A 21,289-nucleotide genomic window follows, 5' to 3' on the forward strand; every position below is an offset into this window, starting at 1 on the left:
GGTTTCTGGTTGCAGGGGAACACTCTGGGTCTGTAGAACCTTCTGCTACGTCTCATTTCCCCCAAATCACCCCCACATCCTCCTCTCCATTTATCGTGACGCTATAACACTAAAAGCACTTCCGCCTCACCTGTGACCCCCGCCTCGCCCTGCGTCCCTTCCTCCACCGCACTGTGTACGGTGCAGCTGTTGCCTCTTCCGCTGCTTGAGACTTTCCGGCAGTGGGAAGGAGGAAACGATTGTTTCACTACCCCAGCACCCTGCCCGTAACTCGCCGGTTACGGTCCTCGCCTTCCTATTTAAACTGGTCAGGTGCCCAATGGCAAGCCCGGCCACAGCCGGCGCTGCACCACGGTATGCACTGGTGGCCTGGTGGAGGCACGAGCCCCGGCTTTCCACAGCCAGACTCCCTCCTATAGCCCCCCCTCTTGCCTTTCTGAGTCCAGGGAAAGCACCACAGTGACCCCCCGAGGCGCCACAGTAACCCCTTCAGACTAGGGGTACCACAGTGACCCTCTGAGGCTGTGCCATAGTGACCCCTTGAGGCGCCACAGTGACCCCCTGAGGCTGTGCATTAGTGACCCCTTGAGACCTGTGAGGTGCCACAGTGAACCCCCCACCGGCTGTGACGCCACAGTCACCCCACCGGCTGTCAGGCTACAGTGACCCCACTGAGGCTGTGGTACCACAGTGACCCCTTCATGCTGAGGCGCCACAGTGACACCCGCCGGCTGTGACGTCACATTGACTCCATCAGGCTGAATTGCTATAGTGGGAACCACTCAGGCTGACGCCTCAGTCACCCCCACCGGCTGTGAGGCCACACTGACCCCTCAGGCTGTGAGGCCACAGTGACCCCTTTGGCCTCAGGCGCCACAGTGACTCCTTCAGGCTGAGGTTCCACAGTGACCCCTTCAGGCTGAGGTGCCACCGTGATCCCTTCAGGCTGAGGTGCCACCGTGATCCCTTCAGGCCGAGGCTCCACAGTGACCCCCTCAGACTGAGGCTCCACATTGCGGCAGGCTGCCCATTTTCACAAAGATTGTAGCCAGTGCCACACACTGGTCACCCTCAAAATGGCACTGCAACTTTGTAGCACTTACCTGTTAAGTAATTTGATTTCATTGGTCGTGGTCATCGGTACTTTCTCGCCCCCCTGGGTTGTATCCGTACCATACTCCGCCTGGTGGTAGTGCCTCAAAGGGTCACAGATCCCATGCCGTGATCCTATCCAGTTGTAAAGGACCCCCTCAGCGTCCTACCGTGCTGGGTTACTGGGACCCCCATTATGAGATGACCGGGAACTGGAGAAGGAGACACCGGGGCGGAGGTTCCGAGCCTGGCTGGTGCCCCCAGCACACTAACCACCCATTACAGCGTCAGGCCCAGAATGGTGCATAAGGTGCCGGGGCAATACCACGTGCCGCCCCGGGCTGCAGGCCCCTTTCTGTACCTGGAACTGGACGGGGCGGTACCTGCGGCAGAGACATGCCAGGGTGTGCCCCAGTGAGTCTGGGCCCCGGGAGACTGTAAAGTGTTGTGGTCCCACCGCTTATAATTTTGGGCGTTCAGAGGCCCCCGCCGCTGTGCTAGGCCCCGTCCCCAAAGGAGCCTCCCGTCGCCATGGCAGGACCCGGCGTGTGAGGGTGTGGGGTCGTTGTCCGTGCCAGCAAATGCATCGCACCTGTCCGACAAGTGTGCAAGGTCTCTGTGTTTAACTTGCCAGTCTTACACAGAGGTGGCAAGGCTGAAAATGATGCCAGATTAGCTATCCTAAAGTGGGCAGTTAGTATAATGCCAGAAGCAGTCACAGATTTGCCATTAGGCGCATCACTTCTGCCACACTAGAGGCTGGTAGTCGGGGCACCTGCCAAGCAGGCCCACACTGCCTCTGATGCTAATGCCATTCTGTGTCAGGACACTAGGGGGCATATTTATACTCTGTTTGCGCCGAATCTGCGTAATTCGGCGCAAACCTAACACCATATTTATACTTTGACGCCCAACCCCGCGAACGTCAAAATTCAGAAGTGTGCGTCATTTTCTGGATGCGTGAAACCGCCTTGCGTTAATGACATGCAAGGTAGGTGTTCCCGTCCAAAAAATGACTTTAAGGCATGTGCGCCTTATTTATACTCCCACGTAATTTTGACGCACAGGAGGGGACGGGCCTTAAAAAATGGCGCCCAGCCTGATTTATGCCGTTTTTTTAACGCTTGGGTGAGGGCAGGCGTTAAGGGACCTGTGGGCTCAAGCAGTCCACAGGTGCCCTTCCCTTCCCTCAGGGACACCCCCTGCCACCCTCGCCCACCCCTGGAGGACACCCATGGATGGGGAGACCCCCAGGCAAGTAGAAGTAAGTATTTTTTTTTTTTTTTTTTTTAAGTGGCATGGGGGGGGGGGCCTAACGGTAGTCTCCTGGGCATGGCCATTGGGCAGGGGGGCATGACTCCTGTCTTTCCTAAGACAGCAGTCATTTCAGTGGAGGTTGTGCGTCAAAAAATGGCGCAAGTCCGGTTAGAGCCATGAGTTTTAACTCTAACCTGAATTGCACCATTTTTTGATGCACAACCCCCATTCTTCCCTACGCCTGCGTTGCCCGGTTAGTCATTTTATTTTTTACTCTAACCAGGCCGCAGCGCCGGCTAACGTCAATCCATAAATAAGGCGCCCGCCTGGCACGTTGGAATGGCGTTAGCCAGCGGTACATTTTTTTACGCAAACCAGCGCTGGCGCTGGTTTGCGTCAAAAAGTATAAATATGGGCCTAGGGGTCTCATTTACAAGAAACTAACACATGCGTCAGATTTCTTGCTCCTGCCACGCACATCCTAACACTGCCATGGGTGCACTTTATTTACACTACAGAGCTCCATGGCGCACGTTTTCATAGATGCGTCGGAAATTCTGCGCATCTGTTGGAGCTAAAGTGACACGCTGCTGGAGTTGCTTTGTTAAACTGACACAACCCCAGCGATGTGAGGATAGTCCCCTTGGAAAACGCCCAGGTTAATTTTATGCCTGGTTTGAGCAGGCAGTTAAATTTTGACGTAGGGGAGTCGTAGAGTGATGCAGTGAAAGTTGTAAATTTCACTTTGTCAGTTCTAATTAGATTTTTCCGTGGGAATACCTGGCACATGTTTGATGTGACGCAGGGCCATATAAACTGACGCCCAATGCGTCGGTTTGTAAATATGGAAAAGTGTAGTGCATTGCTAGCGCCGCTGCTGTGTCAAAAGAAATGACAGCAGTGGCACAAGGGGCTTGTAAATGAGGCCCTGGATGCCGCCACTGTATTACTGAAGTTGTGACTCTCTAGGCGTTGCTGCTGTCAACAGCTCCACGGATGAGATGCCCCAGGTTACAGTGTAGCATTGCTGCCTAAACCAAAGGGAACATATGGATATCCCACCTCATTGCGGCACACAGGGCGTCATGAAACCGCGTATCCTTAGTGTGCAGACCACAAAATACACATGGGGTGAAGGGAAGGGGCTATGACGTGATTCAATGCCATGGGACCCCCAGGCGCTGACACAATCAAAGAGTCACAGTTACTCTTGCTCATGAAGGTCCAGGAACACAATTACTCTTGCTCATGAATGTCCAGGAAATGTGACTTATTTCACCGGGATTTGTAGAGCGACTCATGCAATCGTTCACACGTGGGAGGGACATTAGAAGTCCCTGACCAATAGAAAGCCAGTACTAACATCACCCTTACATGACATCATGGCTCCGCTTCAAAAGCCCAGGGGTGTGCAACCCTGGCACATGTTAGGCAACCACAGCTCTTTCTTGCCCCCCATTTGTCCCTCTAGCTAACTTCCGTTTCCTTGCCCTCCTCACCATTTCCTGCTTTTGTTTTTGCCCACTCTACCTAGCTCTACGACCCTTTTCTTTTCTGCCTCGCTCTGCTGCCCCTTTCTCATTCCTTTATTTATTTCCTCTGTCTGTCCTTCACACTTGCTTTCATTTTTGGGTTGTTTTATAAAGCTGACCCCGTGACCCCACTTCATAAAAATACATACGTCCACAAACATGGAGGGACTTTGGCTAAGCCCTCTCAGTCCATTGCTCCCTCCAGCTGCCATTCACAGCCTGTTCTGCTCACTGCAGAACACAGCCTGGGGCAGTGGGTCAGCCTGCTTCAGCCACTGGGCGTCTTGCCCTGCAAGCTACAGCTTTTATCCTGATCACACGTGCACGTATTCCTCATAAGACGTACACTAGAGTAGGCAGGCTGGTAGGCCAGGATTTACTTTACAACTTTTTTGTCTTTATCTTTCCAGCTTTCTGTTCCTCTGTGGTCGTAAAGTAAGTAGCATTGAGCTGTGTCGCAATAAACACCCATGCACTTGTTCCAAGAATACTGCTGTCCTGTTACTTGTGAAAACGGAATCTTGCCTTCCAGCCGCATTAATGTTGTTAAACCTATTTCACCACCTGTAAATCTGGCGGAGTGCCCTGCCTCCAAGGATCAGCCTTGTGCCATTAGAGAACCCCGACAGAAGCATCTTCTGGGATGGAGTCCACATGGGCCTTCTTACCAAGGCGATGGTCCTGTTCCGAAGCACCCCTCCTTGGCCTCCACTGACCAGATGTCACCTGCACAGAGGTCACTACACCCGCGTCCGACGAGTGGGGCCACTCAGGAGGACTCTTTGACCCTTAGCCTATCAGGGTTGAGTCCCCTCCTCACCCTGCAAACAGAAGAAGGCTTCTGGCTGTTTTGGTAGGATGTCTGTTGGCAGTTGGTACACTCAGCACACCCGGCAAGACACAGCTCCTCCCTACCCTTTCAGCGCTCGCTTTATTTCATGTGTGCCTGCAAGTGAACTTTCTGAAATTCAGAGAAATCTTGGCATGCGTTTGTCCTGACAAGCTCTTGGCATAAAGCACAAGTTACTTTGCTTCAGTAAGACCTTATCTAGTAGAAACTGTATCTAACTGCAGATTCCTTTCTTTGAATTATCTCCAAACACAGCGGCGTAGGGAAATTTGAGGGGGACCCCTTTGCAAAGTACAGGGAAGGCCTGGGCTTGTCACTAGTGCACTGTGTACTGCGCTGAGAGGGCCCACCCCTGGAGCTTGCCCCTCACCCCACACACACACTGCAGAGGCTGGGGAGGCCATTGTTACGCCAGTGCCCTGGTGTCAGACTGGATCCCGAAGATTTTTCCTGAGCAGTACCCCTGCATGCAGCGATTCTCCCCAGGAACATCTCCTCAGCAGGCACATCACCCTTGTGCCACACCCACAGGGCACACTGGTGCGGCCCGTCCTGGCAGGACCTGCGCTGAGGCTGGTGAGGGGGGGTCGCCCAGTCGTGCAGGTGTCTCTTCAGGAGTTCATGTTGGGGTTTTCTTCTAGCCCAGGCTCATCTTGACGGCGTGCTATCAAAATATTGTGGCCTTAATATCATCTGCAAAAACAGAGTCCTACGTGTGACTTACACAAATGGCCACCCCATTGGAGTTAATGATAGAACATGTGGAGCCAATGGAACGAGGTTAATATTTGTATAGGACAATGTTTTTATCATCAATATTCTGTCGTACAAGCCCCTGCACCTCAGGCTCACGAGTGCTTCCTCCAAGCAGCTGTGCTAAGGGTGGGCACTCTAACCCCTCCCTCTCTCTGATGGGCGGGTCCCAGCTGGGGGTGCACGCAGGCGCTTCGGGCAGCTGTCGTGGAATGTATACTTCTGGGAGAAGCTTGTGCACAAGGCGAGCCTTTTTCATGGTCTGACAGGCAGCGCTCTCGTCACTGATGCCAAGGCTGGGTCCAGGGCCCTGGCACGGAACGAACGCGATCCTGGTGTCTGTGTGTGTGGCACAAGCGGTCCTGCTGCCCGTGTGCCAGGCGCTATGATGGCCCCGCATCGCAGAGGAGCTGGTCACCTTCAAGGCACATGTGATCATGCTCCCACTGTAGGTGTGGGGCTGAAGAAGCAGCCGCCGCAGCCATCCTTCATGGGGTGCCTGGGTGCCCCTTCTCCCTCCGCCCTCCCCCCGTGACAGATGGGGCGACTGTCTCCGGTGGCATCAGCCTGACATTTTTTTCTCCTTTGGCAACACCTCTTGAAATGCCCTCAGAATTCCCTGGCCAGTTTTGCCACGGTGCCTACATCTGCTGAAATAATTCACTGGCCAGGTATGCGTTCTCACGGAGGACGCTGGCCCTTTCACATATTTACTGTTTCGCAAAGCGCACACTCCACCTGGCAGGGTTTCAGGGCGCTGTACACGGGTGCAGCATGCATGAACACCAGGCAGAGGCCGCCACATGCGTTGATTTACAGTACAGCATCGGTCATAAATGACAGAGGTAGATGGGATTGCAATGGGTGGGAGGTGTACTGTAGTTAACAAGAGGTCGGTAGAGAAGTACTGAGAGTGCCGTGGTTACCAGCGGTCTGTGGTACCGGTAAGCCCGCGGCACCGCCGTGGTTACACGTTGTGTGATCAGTCCCTAGGGTACCGCCCCAGCCCCGAGGAGTGGTATCTGAGGTCGTGCCCCCTCCACCCTGGCTGTAGGGTCTGGAGCTCTGATCCTGGACCGAGAGGGGTCGTCCGGTTGCGGGATTACCGCCCATTCTGAGGTGCGCGCCTCTGAAGGGGGATGTGGCGGTAATACCACATGTTATACCTAGTTACAGCCACAGAAGGTGCAGTGTGCTGTGTTTCCACACACATATTCGGCCACGTTTTATCTGGCAAGATTTATGCGGATGAAAGGTGCGGTACTCCTGGTTTAGTGTGGGCCAAATCGGGATCGCCGGAGCGCTCAGAAACAGGCTTCAAGCCTCCTTGTTTCCGTCTGAAAACAATAGTTGGAAAGTGGAGGGGTTGGGAGGGGCTGAGGCGACAGAGGGACCGTGGTAATGTAAAACAGCAGGTGAAACGCCCTGCAAAAAGGTTAGTTTTGCAGAAGAAAAAAACACATTTTACAAGAAGTTGTTTTTTCGTGGAAGAATCGCCTCAAACTGCAATTTCGTGAGATGCGAACATGTTCACCGTGGTGGAGCCCTCCCCGGTGAGGTGTGACCTGGGATCGAGGCGAGGAGGCTGAGATCTTGTGGGGTCGGGTACTGGCGCTGCCCAGAGCAGGGGCCCCTCCGCAGCAGCCCCGAGGGGCCCTCGGGGACGTGGGGCTCTGGTTACCGTGGTTGAGACAATCCAGTCCTCGTGATCCGAGTAACTGTGGCACACAGTGCGTCACGTGGTAAGGTACACACAGGTACACACACACACCCGGAGAGAGAGAGGGAAACTCACGGGTCTGTGGAAATAAACTGCAGAATGAGACACGTACTCGCCCCCCAAACACACACACATGCAGCAGAAACACACACAGAAATACACCGGGGAAAACAGACCTACACAAAACACGGGCACAACATAGAAGAAAAAGATCGCACACACAAAGAAACACACGGATAAACCGACATACACAGAAGGAGAAGACCAAACACCGACACCGAAACACAAACAACATGTAGACATAAACGATAGTATAAGACTCGCACACAGACCGGGTCCATAGATGCCCAACACCGCGGGAAGAGACCTGTACATAAACAGAAACACACACCGGTCTGTGGAGATGCACAGCTGGGTGAACCCCTCACACAAAGCTGTGTAAAGATACACAGCACATGGTAACCCTCTCACTCACACAGAAACACACACGGCTGTGTAAAGATACACAGCAGGATGTGACCTCACACACACAGAAGCACACAAGGCTATGTAAAGATACACAGCAGAAGGTGACCCCTCCCACACACAGAAACACACAAGGCTGGGTAAAGATACACAACACAAGGTAACCCTCTCACTCACACAGAAACACACAAGACTATGTAAAGATACACAGCAGAAGGGGACCCCTCACACACACAGAAACACACACGACTATGTAAACATACACAGCAGAAGGTAACTCTCTCACTCACACAGAAACACACAAGACTATGTAAAGATACACAGCAGAAGGTGACCCCTCACACACACAGAAACACACAAGACTATGTAAACATATACAGCAGAAGGTGACCCCTCACACACTCAGAAACACGCAAGACTATGTAAAGATACACAGCAGAAGGGGACCCCTCACACACACAGAAACACACAAGGCTATGTAAAGATACACAGCACAAGGTAACCCTCTCACACACACAGAAACACACAAGACTATGTAAACATACACAGCAGAAGGTGACCCCCCACACACTCAGAAACACGCAAGACTATGTAAAGATACACTGCAGGGTGTGACCCCTCACACACAGAAACACACAAGACTATGTAAACATACACAGCAGAAGGTAACTCTCTCACTCACACAGAAACACACAAGACTATGTAAAGATACACAGCAGAAGGTGACCCCTCACACACACAGAAACACGCAAGACTATGTAAAGATACACTGCAGAGTGTGACCCCTCACACACAGAAACACACAAGGCTATGTAAAGATACACAACAGGTTGTGACCTCACACACACACAGAAACACACAAGGCTGTGTAAAGATACAAAGCAGTTTGTGACGTTGTGACAAACTTCAGTGGAGTTCACTTTTTAAGGGGTTAGAGGAGGAGATTTCTTGGTGCCCTGTGACCCTGATACCGCCCAGGTTTTGCACCACAGACGTAGGGTCGGGTGGCACCGGCTGGACTTCCCCATACTAGTCCTGCCTCGGCATTGTTAGTGCCCTGCGACCCTGGCCCTTCGCGGTTCTCCCCGTGGTGCCCCACTGACGCAGGGTCAGGTGGCACCGATGGACTCCCACATACCACCGTCCTGCCTTGGCATTGATGCCTTCTGACCCTGGCCTTCTGCGGTTCTCCCAGGTGGTGCCACACAGGCGATGGATGGGTCAGGTGGCACCAGGTGGACTCCCACGTACCACTGTCCTGCCTTGGCATTGATGCCCTCGGACCCTGGCCCTCTGCCGTTGTCCCAGGTGGTGCCACACAGGCGATGGGTCAGGTGGCACCAGGTGGACACCCACATACCACTGTCCTGCCTTGGGATTGATGCCCTCTGACCCTGGCCCTTCACGGTTCTCCCAGGTGGTGCCACACAGGCGATGGGTCAGGTGGCAACGGTGGACTCCCACATACCACTGTCCTGCCTTGGCATTGGTGCCAGGTTACCATGGCCCTTCTGGATCCTTCTCGGTGGCGGTAACAGATGTTGGTTGGTTCGCACTTCGAGTTGCTAGTTCTACCTTCTTGTTGTTCACCCCAAGTCGAGTTCAGAGTTCACTGCAGTGTGACGTGTGAACAACATCCCGGTTTAGGCGCTTGTTTTAAGTGCAGAGTCCTCAAGTGCCCGAAGGATTAACGTGATGGATGCCCACGAAGAGAGCTCGTGCGCCCCTCTCCTCCGACTGATATTTACATTTCCAACATAAACAGAATGTTCCCTTGGCAGTGCACGTTTGAGAGTTCACCTCGGATTCAAAGATTGCACCATACGTACAGAATTACTCGTGAAAACAAACACCGGCCCTGGGAGGGACAAGCTGCACGCCTTACATGTGCCCAGCTGCATGAGACCTGCCTGGCGCTTAGTCGCACAAGACTGAGGTAGGGTTTGAAGTGACTGACTGCCCAGCCCTAGCAACTCGCCAGAAGCCCAAGACTAGTGTGACTGACTCCCACCTGCCTTCACTCCTGACCCACCAGCCTTCCAGTGTGCTGGCCCTAGCATCATTTCATACTTCCAAGCATAAGGTGACTGACTCCCCTCCTGACCTATCATCCTTCAGATGTGCTCTTCCTAGCAACCACTCAGAAGCCCAGGTCTAATGTGAGTGACTCCGCTCCTGAACCGTCGGCCTTTCAAGGTGCTTGTCCTTACCGTGATTGCAGATGCCCAAAGGTCAGGTGACTGAATCAACTCCCGATCTATTATCCTTCGGATGTGCTGTCCGTAGCATCCTCTCAGAGGTGCAAGCCTAGCGTGACTGACTCTACTCCTGACCTATTATCCTGCGGATGTGCTGCCCGTAGCATCCTTTCAGAGGTCCAAGCCTAGCGTGACTGACTCTACTCCTGGCCAGACGGCCTTAGATTGTGCAGTCCGTAGCATCCTTTCAGAGGTCCAAGCCTAGCGTGACTGACTCTACTCCTGACCTGTCATCCTTCAGATGTGCTCGGTGTTAGCATCCTTTCTAAAGTCCAAGCCTAGCGTGACTGACTCCACTCTTTGGATGTGTGCAGGTCTTCTAGTCTTTGAGAGGCCCATTCCTAATGTGACTGACTCTACTCCTGGCCTATCACCCTTCAGATGTGCTTGGTCTTAGTATCCTTTCTAAAGTCCAAGCCTAGCGTGACTGACTCTACTCCTGACCTATTATCCTGCGGATGTGCTGCCCGTAGCATCCTTTCAGAGGTCCAAGCCTAGCGTGACTGACTCTACTCCTGACCTATTATCCTGCGGATGTGCTGCCCGTAGCATCCTTTCAGAGGTCCAAGCCTAGCGTGACTGACTCTACTCCTGACCTATTATCCTGCGGATGTGCTGCCCGTAGCATCCTTCCAGAGGTCCAAGCCTAGCGTGACTGACTCTATTCCTGACCAGACGGCCTTAGAATGTGCTGTCCGTAGCATCCTCTCAGAGGTGCAAGCCTAGCGTGACTGACTCTACTCCTGACCAGACGGCCTTAGAATGTGCTGCCCGTAGCATCCTCTCAGAGGTGCAAGCCTAGCGTGACTGACTCTACTCCTGGCCAGACGGCCTTAGAATGTGCTGTCCGTAGCATCCTTTCAGAGGTCCAAGCCTAGCGTGACTGACTCTACTCCTGGCCAGACGGTCTTAGATTGTGCAGTCCGTAGCATCCTTTCAGAGGTCCAAGCCTAGCGTGACTGACTCTACTCCTGACCTGTCATCCTTCAGATGTTCTCGGTGTTAGCATCCTTTCTAAAGTCCAAGCCTAGCGTGACTGACTCCACTCTTTGGATGTGTGCAGGTCTTCTAGTCTTTGAGAGGCCCATTCCTAATGTGACTGACTCTACTCCTGGCCTATCACCCTTCAGATGTGCTTGGTCTTAGTATCCTTTCTAAAGTCCAAGCCTAGCGTGACTGACTCTACTCCTGACCTATTATCCTGCGGATGTGCTGCCCGTAGCATCCTTTCAGAGGTCCAAGCCTAGCGTGACTGACTCTACTCCTGACCTATTATCCTGCGGATGTGCTGCCCGTAGCATCCTTTCAGAGGTCCAAGCCTAGCGTGACTGACTCTACTCCTGACCTATTATCCTGCGGATGTGCTGCCCGTAGCATCCTTCCAGAGGTCCAAGCCTAGCGTGACTGACTCTATTCCTGACCAGACGGCCTTAGAATGTGCTGTCCGTAGCATCCTCTCAGAGGTGCAAGCCTAGCGTGACTGACTCTACTCCTGACCTATTATCCTGCGGATGTGCTGCCCGTAGCATCCTTTCAGAGGTCCAAGCCTAGCGTGACTGACTCTATTCCTGACCAGACGGCCTTAGAATGTGCTGTCCGTAGCATCCTCTCAGAGGTGCAAGCCTAGCGTGACTGACTCTACTCCTGACCTATTATCCTGCGGATGTGCTGCCCGTAGCATCCTTTCAGAGGTCCAAGCCTAGCGTGACTGACTCTACTCCTTGGATGTGCCCAGGTCTTCTAGTCTTTGAGAGGCCCGTTCCTGATGTGAGTGACTCGGCTCCTGGTTTACGGCCTCCACCCTAACTGACCTCGGACCCATGCTGCACCCCCTCCCTTGGTGGAATCCCCTCTCTTGCCACAGGTGCCCCGCTCGCTCCACATGCTTCGGTACTCTCCCTGGGCCACTGGTGAAAGTGCCCGTGTTTGCTTCGGCTGCCAACGCCCCCCGTGTCCTGTTCCTGGCTGCGAGGGTGGGGCCTCCTGGGCCTCGGGGGGGGGGGGGGGGGGGGGGGGGGGCTTCTGTTGCATCAACAAATAAGTGATGTTCATTTTGCCAGGAAATAGTGGATTAGAGAACATGTGACAGAGAGCGATCCAAGGAAAACACCAGTCACTTGATGTCTGATCTCTGCTGCTGTCTCTACGAGAAAGGGACGCAGGGCTTCCAGCATCTTCCAGGCACCCCCTTCCATTGGCACTCCCATTGGCACCCCCACCGTGGCAGAGATGCCTCCCCCCGCCCCCCTTTTGTACGCTTCCAGTGAATTCACAAATGCGGACATCGAAAACTCCCCTATTTATTTGTGATTTTATTTAGCACGGTCTGGAATGGCACCATGCTGATGGTGCCGTGGGCCCAAGTGGAAGGGAGAAACTGCCCCCTGGCCCTAGGTTTGGCAGTAAAACTGAGTGCAAAGGGTCCTCGTGCTCCCAGGTCCCGGTGCGCGGCACCTGCTGCACTAGTCATAGCGCCACCCCTGGTCCAGAACCATCATGGCAACAGCATGAAGACCGTGCAGATGGCAATGCCATAGGACCCAGGGCATGGCAGCTTCTTGTAAGAGTTCAGCAGGAGGGGTTGGTACCGACAGCTGGGCAGGTGGGGTTCCCAACGAAGGCTTGCTTGACTCTTTCGGGATCGAGAAGGCGGGGTCTGAGCCTTGACTTAGGTGGTAGTTTACGGTCCTGATGTGACTGTTACACACTGTGTGATTGTATGCACAATATAGCCTAACTTCAAAGAGATCCCGGCTTCAGCGGGATCCAGTCGCGGAAGAGCAGGTCTGGGATGATCTGGTCAGACCTTCTGGTTTGTCACAGCCGACCGACCTTGATGACCGTGGGTGAGAACGCCTCGAGTTTATTGCCGCTCCCTGCCCCACCTCACGGAGCGGGCACTGTTCTGTGGATTCTGATAGTTCGAAGAGATGAGCCGAGGAAGCGCCTAGTGGAAGGCAGTCCTTAGCACAGCACTCTAAAAGTCCACTCAGACATATTCGCGTCGGGGGTACAATGGACTAATGCATCCATTGCAGGAACGCGGATTTACGCTATAATGAACATTTTATATACAGCGCCAAGAAACCGCTGGGGGAAAGTGCGTTTTGGACAATGGCTCAGCGGGGGAAGACAATGCAAGTAAAGAGGACTGAAGAGTGAGAATACGGGGTGGGGAGAAAGAAATGTGTAAAATATGGGGGACAGTCCGAAAGGGAAGATGCTGAACAGAGTGCCTCGCAGAGAGCACGCGGTTGAAAGGAGGAGCAGACACGAGACTCGAGGGGGGTAAATGTAACGAATCCGGGGGTGGGATGAGGGTGGAAGAGGCCAAGTTATCGACAACACGGTGTGATAGTGAAAGTGAGGGACGCAGTGGGGGCAGTGAATCCCCCCCGGGTTCCTTTCGGTTCTGCCTGGGTTTCCCCGGCCGGTTGCGCCAGATTCTGGCGGGAAGTGATTCCGGCTCGGGCGGTGACTCAGCCGCCCTTGCAGCCTCTTGCAGCCTCTTGCAGCCTCTTGCAGCAGGCTCGGCTTCATCACCACTTCCCGGACCCCCCGACCCGAGGGCGGGCTGTGGACACGCAGTCCGCCGGGGAGAGAGCGGGCATGGGCGGAGCACTGAGATGTGAGCTCCTGACCGCGCCTCAGCGTTGCATTCTGGGACTCGTAGTCAAGTTATGTTGTGCCAAATACAAACTCTTCCGGTTAGAGTCCCTACAATAAACTTTGAGCTGAACCTTGAACCGGGCAATGTCAAACGTTGCACAGTGCGGGGGTCCCAGATGAGTGGGGGGTGGGTAATTAAACGTTATATGAACCTGTTGAATGAGGCTACACACTGTGCATTGCTGATTCAACCGTTCAGTCCTCCAGAGTCAAGGACACCAGGATTAGATCTAGGTGTGAAAACATCTACTTTAAATCGTGTTGGCTAAAAATGATGAAATAGGTAACCAGGTTTATGCACGTGAAGCAGAGAACTGTGCAACCTAGGTTTCAAGAGACACCAGGCGAACTCATTCATGCATCCATCCGAGACTGATTCCGCTAAAAGCAGCAACTGGTGTGCAGATTGCAAGAGTGCATAACTCCATTACAGGGGAAAAAAAACATGTTTTCCTAATAATAACGTATATCTGGCACTTCATGGCGCACGCTGTCATTTCTAAGCACTGTAAATAAACATGATACTAAAACAGCCGTATCAACAGACAATGCTGTGGTTTTTTTTTATCTGGCAAAGGGTGAAGGGAATTGGCCCTTTAATTACCAGTGATAGAGTTCGGCCCTCATCCCACATTGCTTCTGAATCGGGATTTCCATTGGTGTGGCCTTCCCTGCACGGATATCGGCAGCTGAAACTTGGCAGACTGAGTGCATGGAAAGTACCGCGCATCCCCAGGCGCCCAAGCCGAAGATGCGCTATTAGTGTGCCAATCCCCTTCCAAGGGCGGGAGGGGGAGGAGCCTTTATGACTCCATTCATTGGCGGTGACGGAACCGAAGGAGGCTACTGGGCTGCCCCGCCCCCCTCCTTTTCAGAGAATTGTTTCTGCCATATCCACTCTAGCAGCAACTGGGCTGTTGTTATGATGCCATCTGCAATTGTCCTGAAGAAGGCAGATGAAAAGATTTTCACCGAAACACAGCGTCAACATCTTTCAGTGTTCACCACAGTGGGCCTGATATTGGTGATTTCATGTTGGGGCGTTGGGATGTCTTTGCACGTGGGTGACAGCTGTAGCAGCCCGGAATAAATTTGATGAAGAGTGTTCAAATTAAAAGAGAAAGACAAAAATAGATAGCTAGAGATCGAAACATGTTTTGTTTCCAGCGCTGAAAAGTGGGATCCATTATGATCAAGTGTACAGTAAATAGAAAGAGAATGTGTAGCTTTGGAACTGGTTTTTGTCATTGAAAGTTCTTGTTTAAGAAGAAAACAACGAAACTGTTCAAGGGTTTTTGTACCCTGAAACTTAGCAGGCAGTCAGATGTATACAGTTGTTTCCCGTTAAAGAATATTAGCTTAAAATATTGACATAGGTGACATGTTTTATCTGATGTACTATTCTTTGGATCAGGGTTGAAGTGCGTGTCTCCTCTAACATGTAATGCTGCTTTTGAATGAGGGTATAGTGAATACCATCTATTTATGGTCTAATGTTTTTAGGCTAAGGTTGAAGTGCTTCTGTCCTTTGTGAGTTGTAATGTTTTTCATATCAGGGCTGAAGAGCTTGTCTCCTGAGATGTAACACATCATTCGAATGCAGGTGTAGTACCTGCTTCCTCTGAGGTGTAAAGTTCTTTAGAATAGGGTTGAAGTGCTTGTCATCTCTGAGATGAAACACATCATTAGAATGGGGGTGTATTACGTGTCCTCTCTGTGAGGAGTAAAGTTCTTTAGATTAGGGTTGAAGTGCTTGCCTCCTGTGAGATGTAACACATCATTCGAATGGGAGTGTAGTGCATGTCTCCTCTGTGCATTGTAATATTGTTAAGTTCAGGGTTGAAGTCTCTGAGATGAAACATGTCCCTCATAGGGTTGTAGATGATGCCCCCTCCAGGTGGTGTAACATTTTTAGGTTGTGCGCGCAAGCGCTTTGACCTGTTGAAAGAATTGTGGGCTTTTAACCACGCCCACTGCACGCCCATCACTTTCACTCGTTCGTGGGCATGCCTTCAAAAATCCTTTGTTATTATTGGTAAATGTTTTACATTTGTCCCTTCTTGGGGCTTTGTTAACGCCTTGCAGACTGCCCTGTTACATGAATAATCACACGATACGTTTGACTGTAAGCAAACTTTTTTTTTCTTTTTGTGTCTCTCCTTCACGCTCATGGCGGCTGTGGCGCTTTGAATCAGATCGCTAATGTCAACAAATGTTTTACACCTAATTTTCTATTTATGTGGTAAGCAAAGTCTAGTTAGGAATTTATAACGCCAATAGCTCTAACTCGAGCAAATGCGAGACCCATTGCATTGCAAATGCTTGTTTAGTTAGGTTTGGCATGACTGTTTCCTCTGGCATGTTATACCTCTTAGATGTGGCTTGAAGTGCTTGTCACCTCTGAGATGAAACATATCACTTGCATGGGATTGTGGTTGATGCCCTCTCTTGGAGGTGTAAAATCTTTTAAGTCAGGGTGGCGTGGCTGTTTCCCCATGGACGTTATGCACTTAGATATGGGTTGAAGTGCTTTGTCTCCTCCCTGATGAAGTAACACCATCTGGGTGTGGCTGTAGTGGTTGCCTCCTCTCTGAACTGTAAGATCCTGGTGAGGATGTGGAGTGCCTGCCACCCACTAGGGTGAGGTGTTGTGATGACCTGCGACCACCCCACCTGTACCGCCCTGTCTAGGACATGTATTCAGAGTTAAGGGGGCTGATGAAGATCCCTGTTTAAGGTTGCTCCTCTCTTTTGTCTCCATCAGGGCCTGCCCCCATCCTGCAGCAAGCATGAAAGAGCAAATAGCCGTGGGTGTGGAGTACATATCAAAACTAATTAACCGAAACAAGACGCTGGAACAGGAGAAAGTGGAGAGGTTCGGGGAGAAACTGACTGCCATCCTATGCGAGAAGTACACAGACCACTGGTACCCGGAGAACCCTCTCAAGGGCCAGGCCTACAGGTGAGTAGTCTCTGCAGGGTGCCCGGGGGCCGGGGCTCAGTGCGCACCGCGCTGACCACACCCTGATACATTCCACCCCTTCTCTGCACCCAGACTGCAAAGATTTGTGTTATAACTGTTTTTATGGCGAATGTATACCCATGGTTTCTTGGCGCTAGACAGATGAGAGGGGAAACTCTTAACAGGAAATGAGTAATGATGCATGAAGTAAGTGTGCCCAAAAAGCCATGTTTTGAAACAGCGTCTACATGATAGTAGATATGATTCATGGCTAATCACACCAGGAAGAGAGTTCCAAAGCCCGGGAGCACAAACTGAGAAACTCCAGCCGAAGATTATTAATTGTAAACATTTCAGAACCTTAGAACGTTGGTTGCAGATGAACAAAGATCGCAACAGGGAATAAATCTTCTAACGTGTAATAAAATGAAGAGTATTTCCCTACAGTGATTTGAAAACAATCCATGGTGACTTGAACCGAATGCACCCCTTGAAAGAAAGCAAGAAAAGACGACAAAGAAGGGGACATGAATGAGACAATCCCGGGGTTCCCAAGATCACACGTGTTGGCGCTGTGCTTTGGACAGCCAGTAGCCAATATAGAAGAAGGATGGGAATTCCTAAACAACGGGTGTTTGCAAAGTGTGGGCGATAACCCATTGCAGCAGGAACGCTATTCCTCTGCTATCCTGTGTCCAAAGGGAGGTGCTTTCTGAGTTTCCTTCAATGAAAGCAGAAAGTGGAACCCGCCCACAGGCCGGTGCATGTCAAGCCATTGGTCAGTTTTGCCTCTGGTGATCGGAGATCCAGTTCTCTCTGCGCTTAATTTGAACCAGTTGCTGCCCATCCAGTTCCAGGCAGATTGCATGACCTGCTGGAGCACAGGATGTGCCGAGGGATGGAGTACTGTCAAGGCGCAACACGAGTCATCACCGTCAACTCATAACAAGATCTCAGTATCATCTGCGTACACATGTAATTCTAATTAGGCCTGGATGAAATTTTAATCAATGCGGCATACTTTCGGAAATTTCACATTAGTCTTTTGAAACAAATTTACCAAAAATAATGCTGTAATGCCGGATATCAGTAATCAGGCACAAAAATCCTACCACAGCAGCACAGGAACACACATTTCGCTGCCGGCTGCTGCTGTTCGTGTTGTGTTGCATGTAGCGCTACTTTTTAAGGGCAGGATCCATCCTCTGGTCCATTTTGGATGCAAGGATGATCTTGTGCTAACGGAATAGTCCTAACTGCTGGGTTACACCCCTCACATGATTTTGCTGTAATTTGACATAATTACGCTACAGCAAATTATGCAAGTTACGCCCACCCTTAATCTTGATGTTGGTGGTAACTAGAGCCTTTACAAGCAGGCTCACATGAGTGGAGAAGTGTGGCTCAATGGTTAGAGCGGCAGACCCTGAAGCAGAGATGTCCCGCTTCGGCAGGTCTTGGGCTCAATTCCCCTTGACCAGATAATTCTCGCCTCCGTGCCTAATCTAATTCATGGGTCCCACTCTGCTAATCTCCACAACGGCTCCAACAGCGCTTGGATGCCTGGCTTCACCCTGGGGGTGCTCAGGAGTGGGCGCCTCACAGGGAAAAGCCAGGAGGGGTTCCATAGCGGTATGAGTACAGCGCCCTGAGACCCTAACGGGTGAGTAGTGCGCTATACAAGTGCTAATTTACATTTTTACATATATATCGAAAAGGTTTGGGGCTAACAGATCCTTGTGGAACACCACACTGAATGATGATCATGGTGGCACCGTAAAGTGGGAGCCTGGCTGACTGTACAGTCAGCGAGGGAGGATTTAAACGCAGTTCTTACAAGTTCTGAGCTACCACTAGAAGGTTATTGTGAGTGACTGTTGGGTGCAGCCAACAGGTCCAGCAGCATCACCGCCTGATCTCTCTTTGGGCCAAGCTGACTCTGAAATCGTCTACAATAGACAATATAACAGCTTCAGTGCCACATGTGGGCAGAATCCACCCTGGAAGCTTCCCCGGAAGTTGGTCATTTTCAGCAGGTTGCACCGTTGTTTGGCAGTGTGGTCTTATATAATGTTAGCTTCCACTGGCAGGAAGGAGAGAGGATGGTTGTGTTTTCAGAATCAGTGGATCAGCTCCTCGTTTCTTAGGCAGCTGTATCACTGGGGCATCTATGAAAGACCGAGAAACGATCCCTTGCACTAACCATGAGTTTAAGAGCTTCTGAGAGTAGTGACCTTCTTAGTCTTAGAGTGAGGTCAGAGGTAGCGTTCAGGAAGTGACCTCTCTCAATCTGTGCTCCAATCAGGATTATTTTATCCACAATATATGTATTTAGCTGATCGCAAAATGTTTGTGAAGACGAAATCCCAGGTGATATTCCACCTGCGTCGAAGAGGCCATTTACAATGTGAACCATTGTCTTTTGTAAATCGGTGCTTATAGTAATTCCATTGCTGTAGTAAGCCTGTTTGGTAATTTTGCAAATGTCCAGTCCTTTCCTAAATTGTCTGAGTAATGCCGTCTCCATTTGCTTGGGTTTTAGCAGTGTTTACGCGCTGAGACTACCAGGGGCCTGGCTTGCTGCGGTGGGCACCTGGTTAGAGAGCGAAGGAGCCTGCATTTATTCAGAGCCTGGCTGTGCGCGAGAGGGTGGCCCGGGCAGCCAATGTCTGAGCCACGGACTCCCGCTTTATTCAACTAACAAAGAGATCTTAATGTGTTATGAAGGTCTCGTGCCGGAAGAGGGATACAGAACAGTGATGTGATCTTAGGACAAATAGAGGGAGGGCCCACCTAGTTAGTGTAATAATGTAAGTTTAAATATGGTCGAAGACATGACCTTCGAAGTGGGTTGGTGGATGAATATTTTGAGACCATCCCCTCGGAAGCTGATATAAGACATCACTGTGTAGTTTAAAGATGTCAGCAGCGACTTCCAGGCCAAAGACAGTCACCGGGCTTTTAAACTGAGTGAGATCTGCCAGCCAGCCATAGTACAGCAATGGTAGCAGATTATAATAGTGACAGCGGTGACACCCAGTGGTCAGCCGAGGAATGGCACTGTCACGACGATGTACACGTTCCGCGACGCTAGAATTGGGTTTAGGGTAGCCACTCTCCGACGCGTCACCTGGTGTCCAGGCCTGATAAATCCATAACATAAACAGTCGTTCACAGCATAACATTGACAGCAGTGACATCTAGTGGTCAGCATTCTTACAACACAGGCTCTCATTAAGAGCCGCCTAGAACGGATCTTCTGGAACAGACTGCTAGTCCAGTGCTTAATTTGCAAATACAAATGGGCCGGTACCCAAAGCCCTCCTTTTAAGAACGCGGCTGCTGCGATTAAATCTGCGAACACGGAATAGTGAGGCAGCGTAATCCGGAAGCCACCTCGAGCCTCTTTAATCCATTTACAAACAACTCCCTGCCCCTGCAGGTCACTCTTGCAGCTTTCTGCTTTCTCCCTTTGTGAATCCTTTTCGTTTTTCTCCTCCTCCATCTTTCCCATTTGGGTCTTTTCCTCGCAGTAAATGCTTGAGGGAGAAAAATAAGCACTGGCCCTCTGAAATAAGTGCGGGGCACCGGAAACCACAAGTACAAATTAAGCACTGTGCTGGACACTGCCATGCTCTCTTCCCCATTTCTTGTACGATTTCTGCAGGTGTGTATTCGTATAATATTAGGAGGTGAAGTTAGGGCTGGCGTGGTCGGTGTCCAGTGCTTAATTTGTGGTTGTTGTTTCCGGTGAGGAGCACCGGCACTTATTTTTGAGGGCAGGCACTTATTTTTCTGCTTCAAGCATTTACTTCGAGCAAAAGGCACATATGGGAAAGACGGGGTAAAAGAAAAACAAAAAAAAAGCGTCGCAAAGTTTAGAAACCAGAAAGCTGCAAGAGTGAGCTAAAGGGGCAGGGAGTGGCTGTAAATAGATTAAAGAGACCCCAGATTGCTTCAGGATTACGCTGCCTCAGTATTTCGTGTTTGCACATTTAATTGCAGAAGCCATGTGTTTAAGAGGAGGACTTTTGGCACCAGCACTTTTTTATTTACAAATTAAGCACTGCCGGTGTCCCTTGGTTGGGCGACAGCTCGATGTCACTTTAATTCACCACCACTGGGGGTTTGGTCGTAGAGGGCGAGTGTTCTAAACACGTTCACCTAACAGATTACCCAGCAGAGGGCGCTGTAGGACACGTTATTGGAAGTTGTGCCTACATGGCTTCCATATTATGGCTCATTCGCCTGCCAGAGGGTCCTTAGGAATCGAGGTAAATTCACATATTTCTGCTTTTGATTTCAAACTCTGAGTTCAGTGTTCCAAGCCCATAGGGAGTCCATGCCAGCCAGGCATAGGCAGAACAGAACGGGGCCTCCTCGGTCTAGGCACGCATTAAGCGTGATGGGTCGAGGGATGGCTGTAGGACGGGCACTTGTGCTGCTGTGTCATATTCCCATAGAGACTCGTGTAGGTCGCAGGGGGCACACTGATGTACACAGGCACCACACGAAATCGAACGCTGCCCTCCTGATGTCACAGTGGGACCTTAAGGGCAGCTGATGCGACCAATCAGGCACCGCAGGCCACACTGGAAGCGGCCAGGGAGAGAATTAAGAGTAGATGGGTAAACACGTAGGCCCAGATTTAAAAAAAGTGGCGCTGCACTCAGGGCAGTGCCACTTTTCTTGCACCCCTTAGTGCCCCCCCACCCAATGCCATCATGACTG

General features: G+C 51.3%; 1 protein-coding gene across 1 annotated transcript in view; it reads left to right on the forward strand.

Moving 5' to 3' along the window:
- Positions 1–21,289, forward strand: part of LOC138246572 (protein BTG3-like) — a 42,338-nt gene that overhangs the window by 8,167 nt on the left and 12,882 nt on the right. The window contains exon 2 of the mRNA XM_069201255.1: positions 16,361–16,558. Within this exon, the coding sequence (XP_069057356.1) occupies positions 16,386–16,558 (173 nt within the window). The 5' untranslated portion in view covers positions 16,361–16,385. The remainder of the gene's footprint in view (positions 1–16,360; positions 16,559–21,289) is intronic.

Source organism: Pleurodeles waltl, chromosome 7 (assembly GCF_031143425.1).
Source record: "Pleurodeles waltl isolate 20211129_DDA chromosome 7, aPleWal1.hap1.20221129, whole genome shotgun sequence".
Taxonomy (NCBI): Eukaryota; Metazoa; Chordata; class Amphibia; order Caudata; family Salamandridae; genus Pleurodeles; species Pleurodeles waltl.